Genomic DNA, 15,005 nt, shown 5'->3' with positions numbered 1-15,005 from the left:
GAACAGAAAATCCTCTTAAAGACTCCAGCTTAAGTACATAATGTTTCATTCGTATTTAGGACTGACTAAATTAGTTATTGCGGATTGTATAAAGGATTTAAAGGGGAGGGATGTGGCGATTGTCCTTTAAGGCAGACAGCAGAATAAGGGTCATATGGCCTGGGTGCCCAATGGGACTCCATGGTGAGAGAGCTCCTCGACAAACAGACATTTTGGGAACTAGCTGCACGTGAGGTTGCTGTACAATTCTTATTAATAAGCGCTTTTCTCTAATGAAGACTATGAAAGTACATCTTTATAGGTTTGTTGGAGTATTAGATGTGTCTGGAATTTGCAGAGATTTGGGAGGTGGATTGTCTCTGAAATTGAGGGAGTAAGAGAGTTTGTGAAAGCCTCAATATAAGTCTCCTGATTTGATAAATGTTTTTCAGGGTGTCTGTGAAGAGATGACCTATGAGGAGATTCAGAAGAATTACCCAGCAGAATTTGCACTAAGAGATCAGGACAAATACAGATATCGTTATCCGAAAGGAGAGGTGGGTAATGGAATGTTGTTGCACCCAGTAGTTGTCAAAACACCAAGCAGTTTACATTGTGACTTTGTCCATCACTTAATGGCTTCTGTAGTTTTATGTCAGAGCGTTTCACAATAAACAGGGGCTCTGGGGAACACCCCATAACTCTGAGAATTCTCTGAGCACCAACTGCAGTCTGGTATCTTGGCTGTGAATAGTTCTAGCTGCAGCTCTAGCTCCTGTTTGGGATACTGCCAAGTACTGACTCTGCCTGTTTAACACTTAATGTGGAGATGCTGGCATTGGACTTTGATAAACACAATTGGGATTCAATGGTGAGTCATCAGGTGAGTCCTCACCTGATGATGAAGATTGAGATTCCAAAACTAGTGCTGCCAAATAAACCTGTTGGACTTTAACCTGGTGTTGTGAGACTTCTTACTGTGTTTAACACTTAACATTGAATACTAGTAGAGTATTGACTGTAATCTTGTATGGCACAATGTAGTTATACGTCCAGTTTCCATTGGGAATATTGATTAATTATTGCTGGATACTTGCACACAATAGCTAAGGAGTTGATGGTAAATAATCCAGCAGGTGATATACTGAACTACCTACTGTGCCTGACAGGGTAAGTTATGTTTCCAGCTTCATTTTCCCCAATTTCCCCTCCAATCATAGCACAATGCTTCTGAGTGAGAGGTCTGTGTGCTATTCCAGAGATTTGAGCTTGTAAACAACACCAACTCTCGCTGCCAGTATGGAGGGAGTACTGCACTGTTGGAAGGGCTGTATTTGAGATGAAACATTAAAGAACAAAGAAAAGTACAGTGCAGGAACAGGCCCTTCGACCCTCCAAGCCTTGTCGATCATAATGCCCTAACTAAACTAAAAAAAGAACCTCCTGCCCTTATTCAGTCCTTACCCCTCAGTTCCCTGCCTATCCATGTACCCGTCTTCAATGTTGCTAATGTGCCTGCTTCCACCACTCTCTGCGTGAAAAGCTTCCCCCGCACATCTCCCTTTAAATTTTCCCCCACTCACCATGAACCTGTGCCCCCTTCCCCCCACCCACCCCCCAAGGAAGAAGCCTCTGACCATCCACCCTGTCTATGCCTCTCATCATTTTGTAGTGCTCTATCAGGTCTCCCTTCAGCCTCTGTCTTTCCAGTGAAAACAATCCTAGTTGATTCAACCTCTCCTCATTGCCAACACCCTCGAGACCAGGCAACAACCTGGTGAACCTTCTTTGCACTCTTCAAAACTTCTACATGCTTCCAGTAATGTGGTGACCAGAACTGCATGCAATACTCCAAATGCAGCCTAACCAACGTTTTATATAGCTGTAACATGATTTCCCAACTCTTGTACTAAAGGCCCTGACTAATGAAGGCAAGCATGTCATATGCCTTCTTCATCACCTTGACTACCTGTGTTGCCACTTTTAGGGAACTGTGGACCTGCACATAAGAACATAAGAACATAAGAAATAGGAGCAGGAGTAGGCCATCTAGCCCTTCGAGCCTGCCCCGCCATTCAATAAGATCATGGCTGATCTGTCGTGGCTCAGTTCCACTTTCCCGCCCTCTCCCCATAACCCTTAATCCCTTCTCTTATCAAAAACCCATCAACCCGCTTCTTAAAAATATTTAGCGAGGCAGCCTCCACCACTTCAACGGGCAGAGAATTCCAGAGATTCACCACCCTTTGAGTGAAGAAGTTCCTCCTCAACTCCGTTCTAAACCGCCTCCCCTTTATCTTGAGGCTGTGCCCCCTAGTCCTACTGTCTTTTTTGAGCGGGAAGAGTCTCTCCACCTCTATCCTATCCATCCCATTCATCATCTTATACGTCTCAATGAGATCTCCCCTCATTCTTCTAAACTCTAACGAGTACAAGCCTAGTTTATTCAGCCTCTCCTCATAGCTCAATCCCCTCAACTCCGGTATCAGCCTAGTAAACCTCCTCTGCACTCCCTCCAGGGCCAAAATATCCTTGCGCAGGTGCGGCGCCCAAAACTGCACACAGTACTCCAGCTGCGGCCTCACCAATGCCCTATACAGCTGCAGCAAGACCTCCCTACTTTTATATTCAATCCCCCTCGCTATGAAGGCCAGCATCCCATTCGCCTTCCTGACCACCTGCTGCACCTGCAAGCTGGGTTTTTGCGACTCATGCACAAGGACCCCGAGGTCCCTCTGCACCGTCGCCTGCTGCCCCCAGATCCCTCTGTATAACAAAGTAAATTACAGCACAGAAGCAGGCCCTTCGGCCTTCCAAGCCTGCACTGATCATGCTATCCGAGGTAACTAAAACCCCCTATCTTTCTGGGGACCATATCCCTCTATTCCCATCCTATTCATGTATTTGTCAAGACGCCCCTTAAAAGTCACTATCGTATCTGCTTCCACTACCTCCCCACCGGCAACAACTTCCAGGCACCCAACTCCCTATGTGTGAAAAAAAACCTACCTTGTACATCTCGTTTAAACCTTGCCCCTAGTAACTGACTCTTCCATCCTGGGAAAAAGCTTCTGACTATCCACTCTGTCTGTGCCTCTCATAATCTTGTAGACTTCTATTAAGTTGCTCCTCAACCTCCGTCGTTCCGATGAGAACAAACCCAGTTTCTCCAACCTCTCCTCATAGCTAATGCCCTCCATACCAGGCAACATCCTGGTAAATCTTTTCTGTACCCTCTCCGAAGCCTCCACATCCTTCTGGTAGTGTGGCGACGAGAATTGAATACAATATTAATTGAACACTATATTCCAAGTGTGGCCTAACTAAAGTTCTATTAAGTTGCAACATAAATTGCCAATTTTTAAACTCAATGCCCCGTTGATGAAGGCAAGCATGCTGTATGCCTTCTTGACTACCTTCTCCACCTGCATTGCCACTTTCAGTGACCTGTGTACCTGCACACCCAGGTCCTTTACCTATCAATACTCCTGAAGGTTCAGTCATTTACTGCATATTTCCTATTTGTATTAGACCTTGCAAAATGCATTACCTCACATTTGTCTGGATTAAACTCCATCTGCCACCTCTCCACCCAAGTCTCCAACTGATCTATACCTGCTGTATCCTCTGATGGTCCTCATTGCTATCCGCAAATCCACCAGCCTTTGTCTGCAAACTTACTAATCAATAAAATTACATTTTCCTCCAAATCATTTATATATATTACAAACAGTAAAGGTCCCAGCACTGATCCCTGAGGAGCGCCACTTGTCACAGCCCTCCATTCAGAAACACACCCTTCCACTGCTACCCTCTGTCTTCTTTGACCGAGTAAAAAGTCTGACAACACCAGGTTTTAGTCCAACCGATTTATTTGATAATACTCACAAGCTTTCGAGGGACTGCCTCTTCGTCAGGTGAATGGAGAGTTCACCTGACGAAGAGGCAGTCCCCTCGAAAGCTTGTGAGTATTATCAAATAAATCGGTTGGACTAAAACCTGGTGTTGTCAGACTTTTTACTGTGTTTACGCCAGTCCAACGCCGGCATTCCCACATCATGACTTCTTTGACCGAACCAGTTTTGTATCCACCTTGCCAGCTCACCTCTGATTCCATGTGAGTTCATCTTCTGCACTAGTTTGCTATGAGGGACCTTGTTAGAAGCCTTATTGAAGTCCATGTAGACAACATCCACTGCCGTACCCTTATTAGTCATCTTCATCACTTCCTTTAAAAACGCGATCAAGTTAGTGAGATATGACCTCCCCTTCACAAAACCATTTTGCCTCTCACTAATATGTCCACTTATTTCCAAGTGGGAATAAGTCCTGCCTCGAAGAATCCTTTGCAATAATTTCCCTACCACTGCTGTAAGGCTCACCAGCCTGTAATTACCTGAATTATTCTTGCTACCCTTCTTAAAGGAACAACATTGGCAATTTTCCAATTCTCTGGGACTTCCCCTGTAGCCAGTGAGGTGACAAAGATTCCTCTCAAAGCCCCAGCAATTTCCTCCCTTGCTTCTCTCAGTATTCTGAGGTATTTCCCATTAGGCCCTGGGTACCTGTTTACCTTAATGTTTCTCAGGAACCCCAATACCACCTCCTTTTTGATCTTGACTCAAACTATCTACACATCCTTTCCCAGACTCACCATCCACCAAGTCCTTCTCTTTGGTGAATACTGACACAAAGTACACATTTAATACCTCGCCCATTTCCTCCGGCAGCACGCATAAATTCCCTCCCCTGCCCTTGAGTGGGCCAGCCCTCCCCCTGCCTACCCTCTTGTTCTTTATATATGTCTGGAAAGCCTTGGGATTTACCTTAATCCTGCTGGCCAAGGCCTTTTCGTGACTATTTGATGCTACAGCATGCTACGGTGCAGAGGGACCTGGGGGTCCTTGTGCATGAGTTGCAAAAACCCAGTCTGCAGGTGCAGCAGGTGATCAAGAAGGCGAATGAGATGCTGGCTTTTATAGCGAGGGGGATAGAATATAAAAGTAGGGAGGTCTTGCTGCAACTGTACAGGGCACTGGTGAGGCCACAGCTGGAGTACTGTGTGCAGTTTTGGTCGCCGCACTTGCTCAAGGATATATTGGCCTTGGAGGGAGTGCAGAGGAGGTTCACTAGGCTGATACCGGAGATGAGGGGGTTGGACTATGAAGAGAGACTAAATAGACTGAGTCTGTACTCGTTGGAGTTTAGAAGGATGAGGGGGTTCTTATAGAGACACATAAGATAATGAAGGGGATGGATAGGGTAGAGACAGAGAGATTCTTCCCGCTTAGGAAGGATAGGACTAGAGGGCACAGCCTCAAGATAAAGGGGGGCATTTTAGATCAGAGCTGAGGAGGAACTTCCTCACTCAAAGGGTGGTGAATCTCTGAAATTCTCTGCCCGTTGAAGTGGTGGAGGCTACCTCGCTAAATATATTTAAGTCACGGGTAGATAGATTTCTGATAGACAGGGGAATTAAGGGTTATGGGGAGAAAACGGAGTTTAATGCGGAAAAGTGTGAGGTAATTCACTTTGGTAGGAATAACAGATGTGTAGAGTATAGGGCTAACGGTAGGACTCTGAATAGTGTGGATGAACAGAGGGATCTAGGTGTATGCGTACATAGATCCCTGAAAGTTGGGAATCAAGTAGATAGGGTTGTTAGGAAGGCATACGGTGTCTTGGCGTTTATTGGTAGGGGGATTGAATTTAGGAGCCACAGCGTCAATTTGCAACTGTACAAAACTCTGGTGCGGCCGCACTTGGAGTACTGTGTGCAGTTCTGGTCCCCACATTATAGGAAGGATGTGGAGGCTTTGGAGACGGTGCAGAGGAGGTTTACCAGGATGTTGCCTGGTATGGAGGGGAGGTCCTATGAGGAGAGACTGAGGGATTTGGGGTTGTTTTCGTTAGAAAGAAGGCGGCTACGAGGGGACCTTATTGAACCATATAAGATGATTAGAGGTTTAGATAGGGTGGACAGTGATGGCCTTTTTCCTCGGATGGAGAAAGCTAGCACGAGGGGGCATGGCTTTAAATTAAGGGGTGGTAGTTATAGGACGGATGTCAGGGGTAGGTTCGTTACCCAGAGGGTGGTGAGGGATTGGAATGCCCTGCCTGCTGCAGTTGTGGATGCGCCTAGTTTGGGGGCGTTTAAGAGATCCGTGGATAGGTTTATGGATGGTAAGGGTTTGGTTTAGGTTAGAGGGTCATTGTTTTTTAACTGGTCGGTGCAACATCGTGGGCCGAAGGGCCTGTTCTGCGCTGTAATGTTCTATGTTCTAAAGCGGGCAAGTGGAACTGATCCACTTCAGATCAGCCATGATCTTATTGAATGGCGGGGCAGGCTCGAAGGGCTAGATGGCCTACTCCTGCTCCTATTTCTTACTCCCCTTCAATTAATGCACCTTTGCTGTGGCTCTGTCCTCCTCTTCCTCCTCTCTGTCCTCCCCCGCCCCCCCGATGAGTTTAACTCCTCCCATAAGAACATAAGAAATAGGAGCAGGAGTAGGCCATCTAGCCCCTCGAGCCTGCCCCGCCATTCAATAAGATCATGGCTGATCTGTCGTGTCTCAGTTTCACATTCCCGTCCTCTCCCCATAACCCTTAATCCCCTTGCCTATCAAAAACCTATCCACCCGCGTCTTAAATATATTCAGCGAGGTAGCCTCCACCACTTCAACGGGCAGAGAATTCCAGAGATTCACCACCCTTTGAGTGAAGAAGTTCCTCCTCAACTCCGTTCTAAACCGCGCCCCCCCCCCCCCTCTTTATCTTGAGGCTGTGCCCTCTGATCCTACTGGCCTTTCTGAGCGGAAAGAGCCTCTCCACCTCTACCCTATCCATCCCATTCATCATCTTATATGTCTCAATGAGATCTCCCCTCATTCTTCTAAACTCTAACGAGTACAAGCCTAGTTTAGAACATAGAACATTACAGCGCAGAACAGGCCCTTCGGCCCACAATGTTGCGCCGACCAGTTAAAAAACAATGACCCTCTAACCTAAACCAAACCCTTACCATCCATAAACCTATCCACGGATTTCTTAAACGCCCCCAAACTAGGCGCATTTACAACTGCAGCAGGCAGGGCATTCCAATCCCTCACCACCCTCTAGTTTATTCAGCCTCTCCTCATAGTTCAACCCCCTCAACTCCGGTATCGGCCTAGTAAACCTCCTCTGCATTCCCTCCAAGGCCAAAATATCCTTGCGTAAGTGCAGCGATCAAAACTGCACACAGTACTCCAGCTGCGGCCTCACCAGTGCCCTATACTGGGTTTTAGCTGGGGGAAGGGTAATTATGAGGCTATTAGGAGAGAATTAGGAAGCATAGGTTGGACTAGGAGATTACAGGGACTGGGAACGTCCGAAATGTGGAGTTTTTTCAAGGAGCAGCTACTGCGAGTCCGTGATAGGTATGTCCCTGTCAGGCAAGGAGGAATTGGTAGGGCTAGGGAACCGTGGTGCACCAAAAAAGTTTTTTCGTTGGTTAAGAGGAAAAAGGAGGCTTATGTTCGGATGAGGCGTGAGGGCTTGGGTAGTGCACTAGAAAACTTTAGATTGGCTAGGAGGGAGTTGAAGAGTGAGCTAAGAAGGGCTAAAAGAGGACATGAGAAGACTTTGGCTGATAGGGTTAAGGAGAATCCTAAGGCGTTCTATAGGTATGTTAAGAACAGAAGGTTGGTTAGGGCAAGATTAGGGCCAGTTATAGACAGCAGAGGGAAGTTATGTGTGGAACCGGAGGAGATTGGAGAGGCATTGAACCAATATTTCTCTTCGGTGTTCACGCAGGGGGACATGGATATAGCTGAGGAGGACACTGGATTGCAGGGGAGTAGAATTGACAGTGTTGCAGTTGATAAGGAGGATGTGCTAGATATTCTGGAGGGTCTGAAAATAGATAAGTCCCCTGGTCCGGATGGGATTTACCCCAGGATTCTCTGGGAGGCAAGAGAAGTGATTGCAGAGCCTCTGGCTCTGATCTTCAGGTCGTCGTTGGCCTCTGGTATAGTACCGGAAGATTGGAGGTTAGCGAATGTTGTCCCATTGTTTAAGAAGGGGAACAGAGACTTCCCTGGGAATTATAGACCGGTGAGTCTCACTTCTGTTGTGGGCAAGGTTTTAGAAAAAATTATTAGGGATAGGATTTATAGTTATTTGGAGAGTAAAGAATTGATTGGAGATAGTCAGCATGGTTTTGTGGCGGGTAGGTCGTGCCTTACTAACCTTATTGAGTTTTTTGAGAAAGTGACCAAAGAGGTGGATGGGGGTAAAGCAGTGGACGTGGTGTATATGGATTTTAGTAAGGCGTTTGATAAGGTTCACCATGGTAGGCTTCTGCAGAAAATGCAGATGTATGGGATTGGGGGTGATCTACGGAATTGGATCAGGAATTGGCTAGCGGATAGGAGACAGAGGGTGGTGGTTGATGGTAAATATTCATCATGGAGTTCGGTTTCGAGTGGTGTGCCTCAGGGATCTGTTTTGGGGCCACTGCTGTTTGTGATTTTTATTAATGATCTGGATGAGGGTATAGTTGGGTGGATTAGTAAGTTTGCTGATGACACCAAAGTCGGAGGTGTGGTAGATAGTGATGAAGGGTGTCATAGTTTGCAGGAAGACTTAGACAGGTTGCAGAGCTGGGCCGAGAGGTGGCGGATGGAGTTTAATGCGGAGAAGTGTGAGGTAATTCACTTTGGTAGGAATAACAGATGTGTCGAGTATAGGGCTAACGGGAGGACTTTGAATAGTGTGGATGAGCAGAGGGATCTAGGTGTATGTGTACATAGATCCCTGAAAGTTGGGAGTCAAGTAGATAAGGTTGTTAAGAAGGCATACGGTGTCTTGGCGTTTATTGGTAGGGGGATTGAATTTAGGAGTCGCAGCGTCATGTTGCAACTGTACAAAACTCTGGTGCGGTCGCACTTGGAGTACTGTGTGCAGTTCTGGTCCCCACATTATAGGAAGGATGTGGAGGCTTTGGAGAGGGTGCAGAGGAGGTTTACCAGGATGTTGCCTGGTATGGAGGGGAGGTCCTATGAGGAGAGACTGAGGGATTTGGGGTTGTTTTCGCTGGAAAGAAGGCGGCTAAGAGGGGATCTTATTGAAACATATAAGATGATTAGAGGTTTAGATAGGGTGGATAGTAATAGCCTTTTTCCTCGGATGGAGAAATCTAGCACGAGGGGGCATGGCTTTAAATTAAGGGGTGGTAGTTATAGGACGGATGTCAGGGGTAGGTTCTTTACCCAGAGGGTGGTGAGGGATTGGAATGCCCTGCCTGCTGCAGTTGTAAATGCGCCTAGTTTGGGGGCGTTTAAGAGATCCGTGGATAGGTTTATGGACGAGAAGGGATTGGTTTAGGTTAGTGGGTCATTGTTGTGTAACTGGTCGGCGCAACATCGTGGGCCGAAGGGCCTGTTCTGCGCTGTAATGTTCTATGTTCTATGTTCTATACAGCTGCAGCAAGACCTCCCTACTTTTATATTCAATCCCCCTCACTATGAAGGCCAGCATCCCATTTGCCTTCCTGACCACCTGCTGCACCTGTAGGCTGGGTTTTTGCGACTCATGTACAAGGACCCCGAGGTCCCTCTGCACCGTCGCGTGCTGCAGTTTTTCGCCATGTAAGTAATAGTCCTTCCTACCATTATTCCTACCAAAGTGGACAACTTCACACTTGCCAACATTAAATTCCATTTGCCAGTTCCTGGCCCATTCGCCCAGCCTATCTAGATCCTTCTGCAGACTCTCCACACCCTCCGCACAATTTGCCGTTCCACCAATCTTGGTGTCGTCAGCAAATTTCGACACCATACACTCGGTTCCCTCCTCCAGATCATCTGTATAAATGGTAAATAGCTGAGGCCCCAGCACTGACCCCTGGGGCACTCCACTAGTCACCAACCGCCAATCCGAATAGCACCCATTGACCCCCACTCTCTGCCTCCTATTTGACAGCCAATCCTCTATCCACGCTAACACCCTACCCCCAACTCCATGCCCCCTGACCTTCTGTAATAACCTCTTGTGCGGCACCTTATCAAACGCCTTCTGAAAATCAAGAAAGACCACATCCACCGGCTCTCCTCTATCCACCACCCTAGACACATCCTCATAGAACTCCAATAAATTCGTCAGACACGACTTCCCCTTAACGAAACCGTGCTGCGTCTGCTCTATCAAACAATTCTCAAGATGCCTCGCTATTTTCTCCTTGATCACGGATTCTAACATTTTACCTACAACAGACGTTAAACTAACCGGCCTATAATTCCCTGCCTTTTGCCTGCCACCCTTCTTAAACAACAGCGTAACATTAGCCATTTTCCAATCCTCCGGCACTTCCCTGGAATCCAGCAACATTTGGAAAATAATCACCAAGGCATCCACTATCACCTCCGCCATTTCTTTCAGATCCCTTGGATGCATTCCATCCGGTCCTGGGGACTTGTCAACAATCAGTCCCTCCAGTCTGTCGAGCACCGCCTCTCTAGTAACAATAATGTCATTCAGGCCCTCCACTCCTACTATCTTTCCATCGCTAACACCCGGCAAATTATTCACGTCCTCCTCCGTGAAACAAAAAAGCCATTCAAGACCTCAGCCATTTCCCCATCCCCTACCACTAAGTCTCCCTTCTCATCCTCTAAGGGTCCAACGTTCACCCTAGTCAGCCTCTTCCTTTTTATATATTTATAAAAACTCTTACTATCTTTTTTATATTAAGCGCTAGCCCAGCTTCATAGTTTATCCTATCCTTCTTTATTAACTTCTTTGTCAATCTTTGTTGACATTTAAACCTCTCCCAATCCTCTTCTCGCCCACTACTCTTAGCTACTCTAAACGCATCCGCTTTTAATTTAACACTTTCCTTTATCTCCTTCATTATCCACGACTGATTATCTCTCCTCCTACGATCCTTTTTAACCATCGGAATAAATTTCTGCTGAGCACCAAGAAAGATCTCCTTAAAGATCCTCCACTGTTCCTCAGCAGACCTACCTTCCAACGCGCTCCCCCAATCAACATTCGCCAATTCCCCTCTCACCCTACCGTACTCCCCTCTGGTCAAACAAAGGACACGTGTCCGGGAACCCACTTTCTCCTCCTCCATCTGCATCAGAAACTCCACCATACAATGATCAGTCTTCCCAAGAGGATCCTTCACCACGAGGTCCCTAATTCTACCCGCCTCATTACAATACACCAGATCCAAGATAGCTCGCTCCCTTGTCGGCTCCAACACACACTGTTCAAGGAAATTATCCCAGCAGCATTCCAAGAACTCCTCCTCAAGCCCACCGCATCCAACATGGGTTGACCAATCAATATGTAGATTGAAATCCCCCATAATTATCGCCGTCCCATTCCTGCACGCCGCATTTATTTGCGCGTTAACAGCCCGCCCCACCTCCAGAGCATTATTTGGGGGCCTATGGACGACAGCACTTTCTGCTCTTTGGCTCCTATATCATCCCTGATGCTGTCCTTAATCAGCAGAGCTACCCCCCCCCCCCCCTTTTCCTCCCACCTATCCTTCCTGAACACTTGATACCCCTGGACATTCAGCTCCCAGTCCCTGTCACCTTGCAGCCACGTCTCTGTAATGGCCACCAGATCGTATCCATTTGTGCTGATCTGCGCCACCAGCTCATCCACTTTATTCCGAATGCTTCGTGCATTCAGATAAAGCGCTTTCATCCCAGCCTTCACCTGGACCCTATTTGCAGGAACGCCACCAACCATACTCACGCCCCCTACTCCCTTTATTGTTGGGACATCCTTGGCCTCTTCCCTTACCTGTACCCTCTCCTTTACTTTAGACCCCGTAATTTCACCTACCCTCGCACCCTCCCCCCACCTAATTAGTTTAAAGCCCTATCTACACGATTTGCCAGGACTCTGGTCCCAGCAGTTCAGACCAACCCCATCCCACCTGAACAGGTCCCACCTACCCCAATACTGGTGCCAATGCCCCATAAATTCAAACCCATGTAACACTTGCAAACCTCCTGGCCAGAATATTTATGCCCTTCTAGTTTAGATGCAGCACATCCTCCTTGTATGGGTCCCACCTGCCCTGGAAGAGATCCCAATGGTCCTGATATCTGAAACCCTCCCTCCTGCACCTGCTGTTTAGCCACGTGTTGAGCTGCTGCACAATCTGCCTAGTTCTAGCCTCACTAGCATTTGGCGCAGGGAGTAATCCTCAGATTACAACCCTAGAAGTTCTGCTTTTTAACTTTCTACCTAACTCCCTAAACTGCTGCTGGAGGACCTCATCACTCCTCCTGCCTGTGTCGTTAGTGCCAATGTGTACCACAACCTCTGTCTGTTCGCTGTCTCCCTTCAGAATGCTTTCTGCCCGTACAGAGACATCCTGGACCCTGGCACCAGGGAGGCAACATCCCGGAGTCTCTTTCACATCTACAGAAGTGCCTATCTGTACCCTTAACTATAGAGTCCCCTTTAACTATTGCTGTAGTCCTGTTTGTCCCTCCCTGCTTAACAACAGAGCCAGCCATATGTTAATGTTCCTCAGGGTTCTGCCATTCACAGTATAATTCACACCTAAATTTGATCGTGCAAAATGCATCACCTCACATTTGTCTGGATTAAACTCCATCTGCCATTTCTGTGCCCAAGTCTCCAATCTATCGATATCCTGTTGTATCCCCTGACAGTCTGCGGCACTATCAGAAACTCTACCAATTTTTGTGTCAACCACAAATTTACTAGTTAGACCAACCAAACTTTCCTCCAGATCGTTCATATTAATACAAATAACAGAGGTCCCAGAGCTAATCCCTATGGAACACCACAAGTTACAGATCTCCATTCTGAAATACACCCTTCCACTGCTACTCTCGGTTTTTTACTAAACTAAGTCCCTACTTTCAGCTGAGCATAAGATATCTGGGAGATTATTGAAAGAGGAGGGGAGTCTTCCCAGTGAACTATTTATCCCTGAACTAACATTATGTAAACGGGTTATCTGGTAATTGATCTCTTTGCTGTTTTTAGCATCTTGCAGTCTGCGTATTGACTGCTTTATATCTTACATTGATTGTACTTGTCTCCCCGACATGATTAGAATTCAAAATCGCATCATTGGTGTAAAGCAGCTTGTAACACTGTTGTTGTGAAGGATGCTATAAAAATGCAGGTCTTTCCCTCTTGGAGAACCTTTGGCCTCCTTCTGCACTGTAATCAGCCCATCAAGTCTGCAGTGTCCCTCTGAAAGAGCATTCTTACCTAATCCCACTCCCCTGCCTTATCTCCGTAACCTTGCACGTTCTCCCCTTTCAGACAGCAATCCAGTTACCTTTTGAACACCTCGATGGAACTCATTCCAGACTCCAAACACCCTTTGCGTGAAAAAAGATATTTAGTTGCGTCACTTCTCCTTTTGCCTATTATTTGAATCCTCTAGTTTGTGATGCTTGCTTGAATGGTAACCACTCAGGATGTCCATACCTATCAGGGTCTTAAATACCTCCATCAAGTCTCCTCTCAGCCTTCTTGTCTCCAAGGAAAACAGGCCCAACCTCAACCTATCCTCATCGTACCCAAGTAACTATCTATTTATCCCAAGAATCATTCTTGTGAATCTCCTCTGTACTTTCTTAATGCCTTCACACCGACCTCAGGTGTGGCACCCAGAACCAGATACGTTTTGCACGATCATGGAATCCCTATAGTACAAAAGGAGGCCATTCAGCCCATTGTGTCTGTACTGACCACGATCCCACCCAGGCCCTATTCCCAAAACCCCACATAATTATCCTGCTAATCTCCCTGACACTAGGTACCGCATGGTAGGTTGTTGCATAAAGTTAAAATCTTACAGGATCCAGGGTGAGGTATCTAAATGGATACAAAATTGGCTTCTTGACAGAAGCCAGAGGGTGGCTGCAGAGAGTTGTTTTTCAAACTGGAGGCCTGTGACCAGCGGTGTGCCTCAGGGATCAGTGCTGGGCCCACTGTTATTTGTCATTTATATTAATGATTTGGATGAGAATATAGGAGGCATGGTTAGTAAGTTTGCAGATGACACCAAGATTGGTGGCATAGTGGACAGTGAAGAAAGTTATCTCCAATTGCAACAGGATCTTGATCAATTGGACCAGTGGGCTGATGAATGGCAGATGGGAGTTTAATTTAGACATATGTGAGGTGATGCATTTTGGTAAATTGAACCAGGGCAGGACTTACTTAGTTAATGGTAGGGCATTGGGCGGGGAGGGTTACGGAACGGAGATCTAGGGGTACAGGTTCATAGCTCCTTGAAAGTGGAGTCACAGGTGGACAGAGTGGTGAAGAAGGCATTCAGCATGCTTGGTTTCATCGGTCAGAACATTGAATACAGGAGTTGGGACGTCTTGTTGAAGTTGTACAAGACATTGGTAAGGCCACACTTGGAATACTGTGTACAATTCTGGTCACCCTATTATAGAAAGGATATTATTAAACTAGAAAGAGTGCAGAAAAAATTTACTAGGATGGTACCGGGACTTGATGGATTGAGTTATAAGGAGAGGCTGGATAGACTGGGTCTTTTTTCTCTGGAGTGTAGGAGGCTGAGGGGTGATCTTATAGAGGTCTCTAAAATAACGAGGGGCACAGATCAGCTAGATAGTCAATATCTTTTCCCAAAGGCAGGGAAATCTAAAACTAGAAGGAATAGGTTTAAGGTGAGAGGGGAGAGATACAAAAGTACAAAATTTTTCACACAGTGGGTGGTGAGTGTCTGGAACAAGCTGCCAGAGGTAGTACGAGAGGCAGGTACAACTTTATCTTTTAAAAAGCATTTAGACAATTACATGGGTACAATGGGTGTAGAGGGATATGCGGCAAAAGCGGGAAGTTGGGATTAGCTTACGGGTTTAAAAAAAACTTTCTCTCTCTGTGTCTCCATCTCTCTCTCTTTCTCACTGTGTGTCCGTCTCCCTCTCCTCTCTCTCTCTCTGTGTCTCCGTCTCTTTCTCTCTGTGTCTCTGTCTCCCTCTCCTCTCTCTCTC

The 15,005-nt window shown here is 46.6% G+C and overlaps 1 protein-coding gene across 7 annotated transcripts in view; it reads left to right on the top strand.

The window, feature by feature from the left end:
• LOC145362625 (6-phosphofructo-2-kinase/fructose-2,6-bisphosphatase 4) overlaps positions 1-15,005 on the top strand; it is a 227,843-nt gene that overhangs the window by 144,945 nt on the left and 67,893 nt on the right. For all 7 annotated transcript variants that reach the window (XM_080218598.1, XM_080218593.1, XM_080218595.1 and 4 more), the window contains one exon: positions 432-536. In XM_080218598.1, the coding sequence (XP_080074724.1) occupies positions 432-536 (105 nt within the window). The remainder of the gene's footprint in view (positions 1-431; positions 537-15,005) is intronic.

Source organism: Carcharhinus amblyrhynchos, chromosome 3 (genome assembly GCF_965287045.1).
Source record: "Carcharhinus amblyrhynchos chromosome 3, sCarAmb.v2.hapA, whole genome shotgun sequence".
In the NCBI taxonomy this organism is placed as follows: Eukaryota; Metazoa; Chordata; class Chondrichthyes; order Carcharhiniformes; family Carcharhinidae; genus Carcharhinus; species Carcharhinus amblyrhynchos.
Note: the sequence above shows the minus strand (reverse complement) of the source record. Positions and strands in the feature narration are given on the sequence as shown.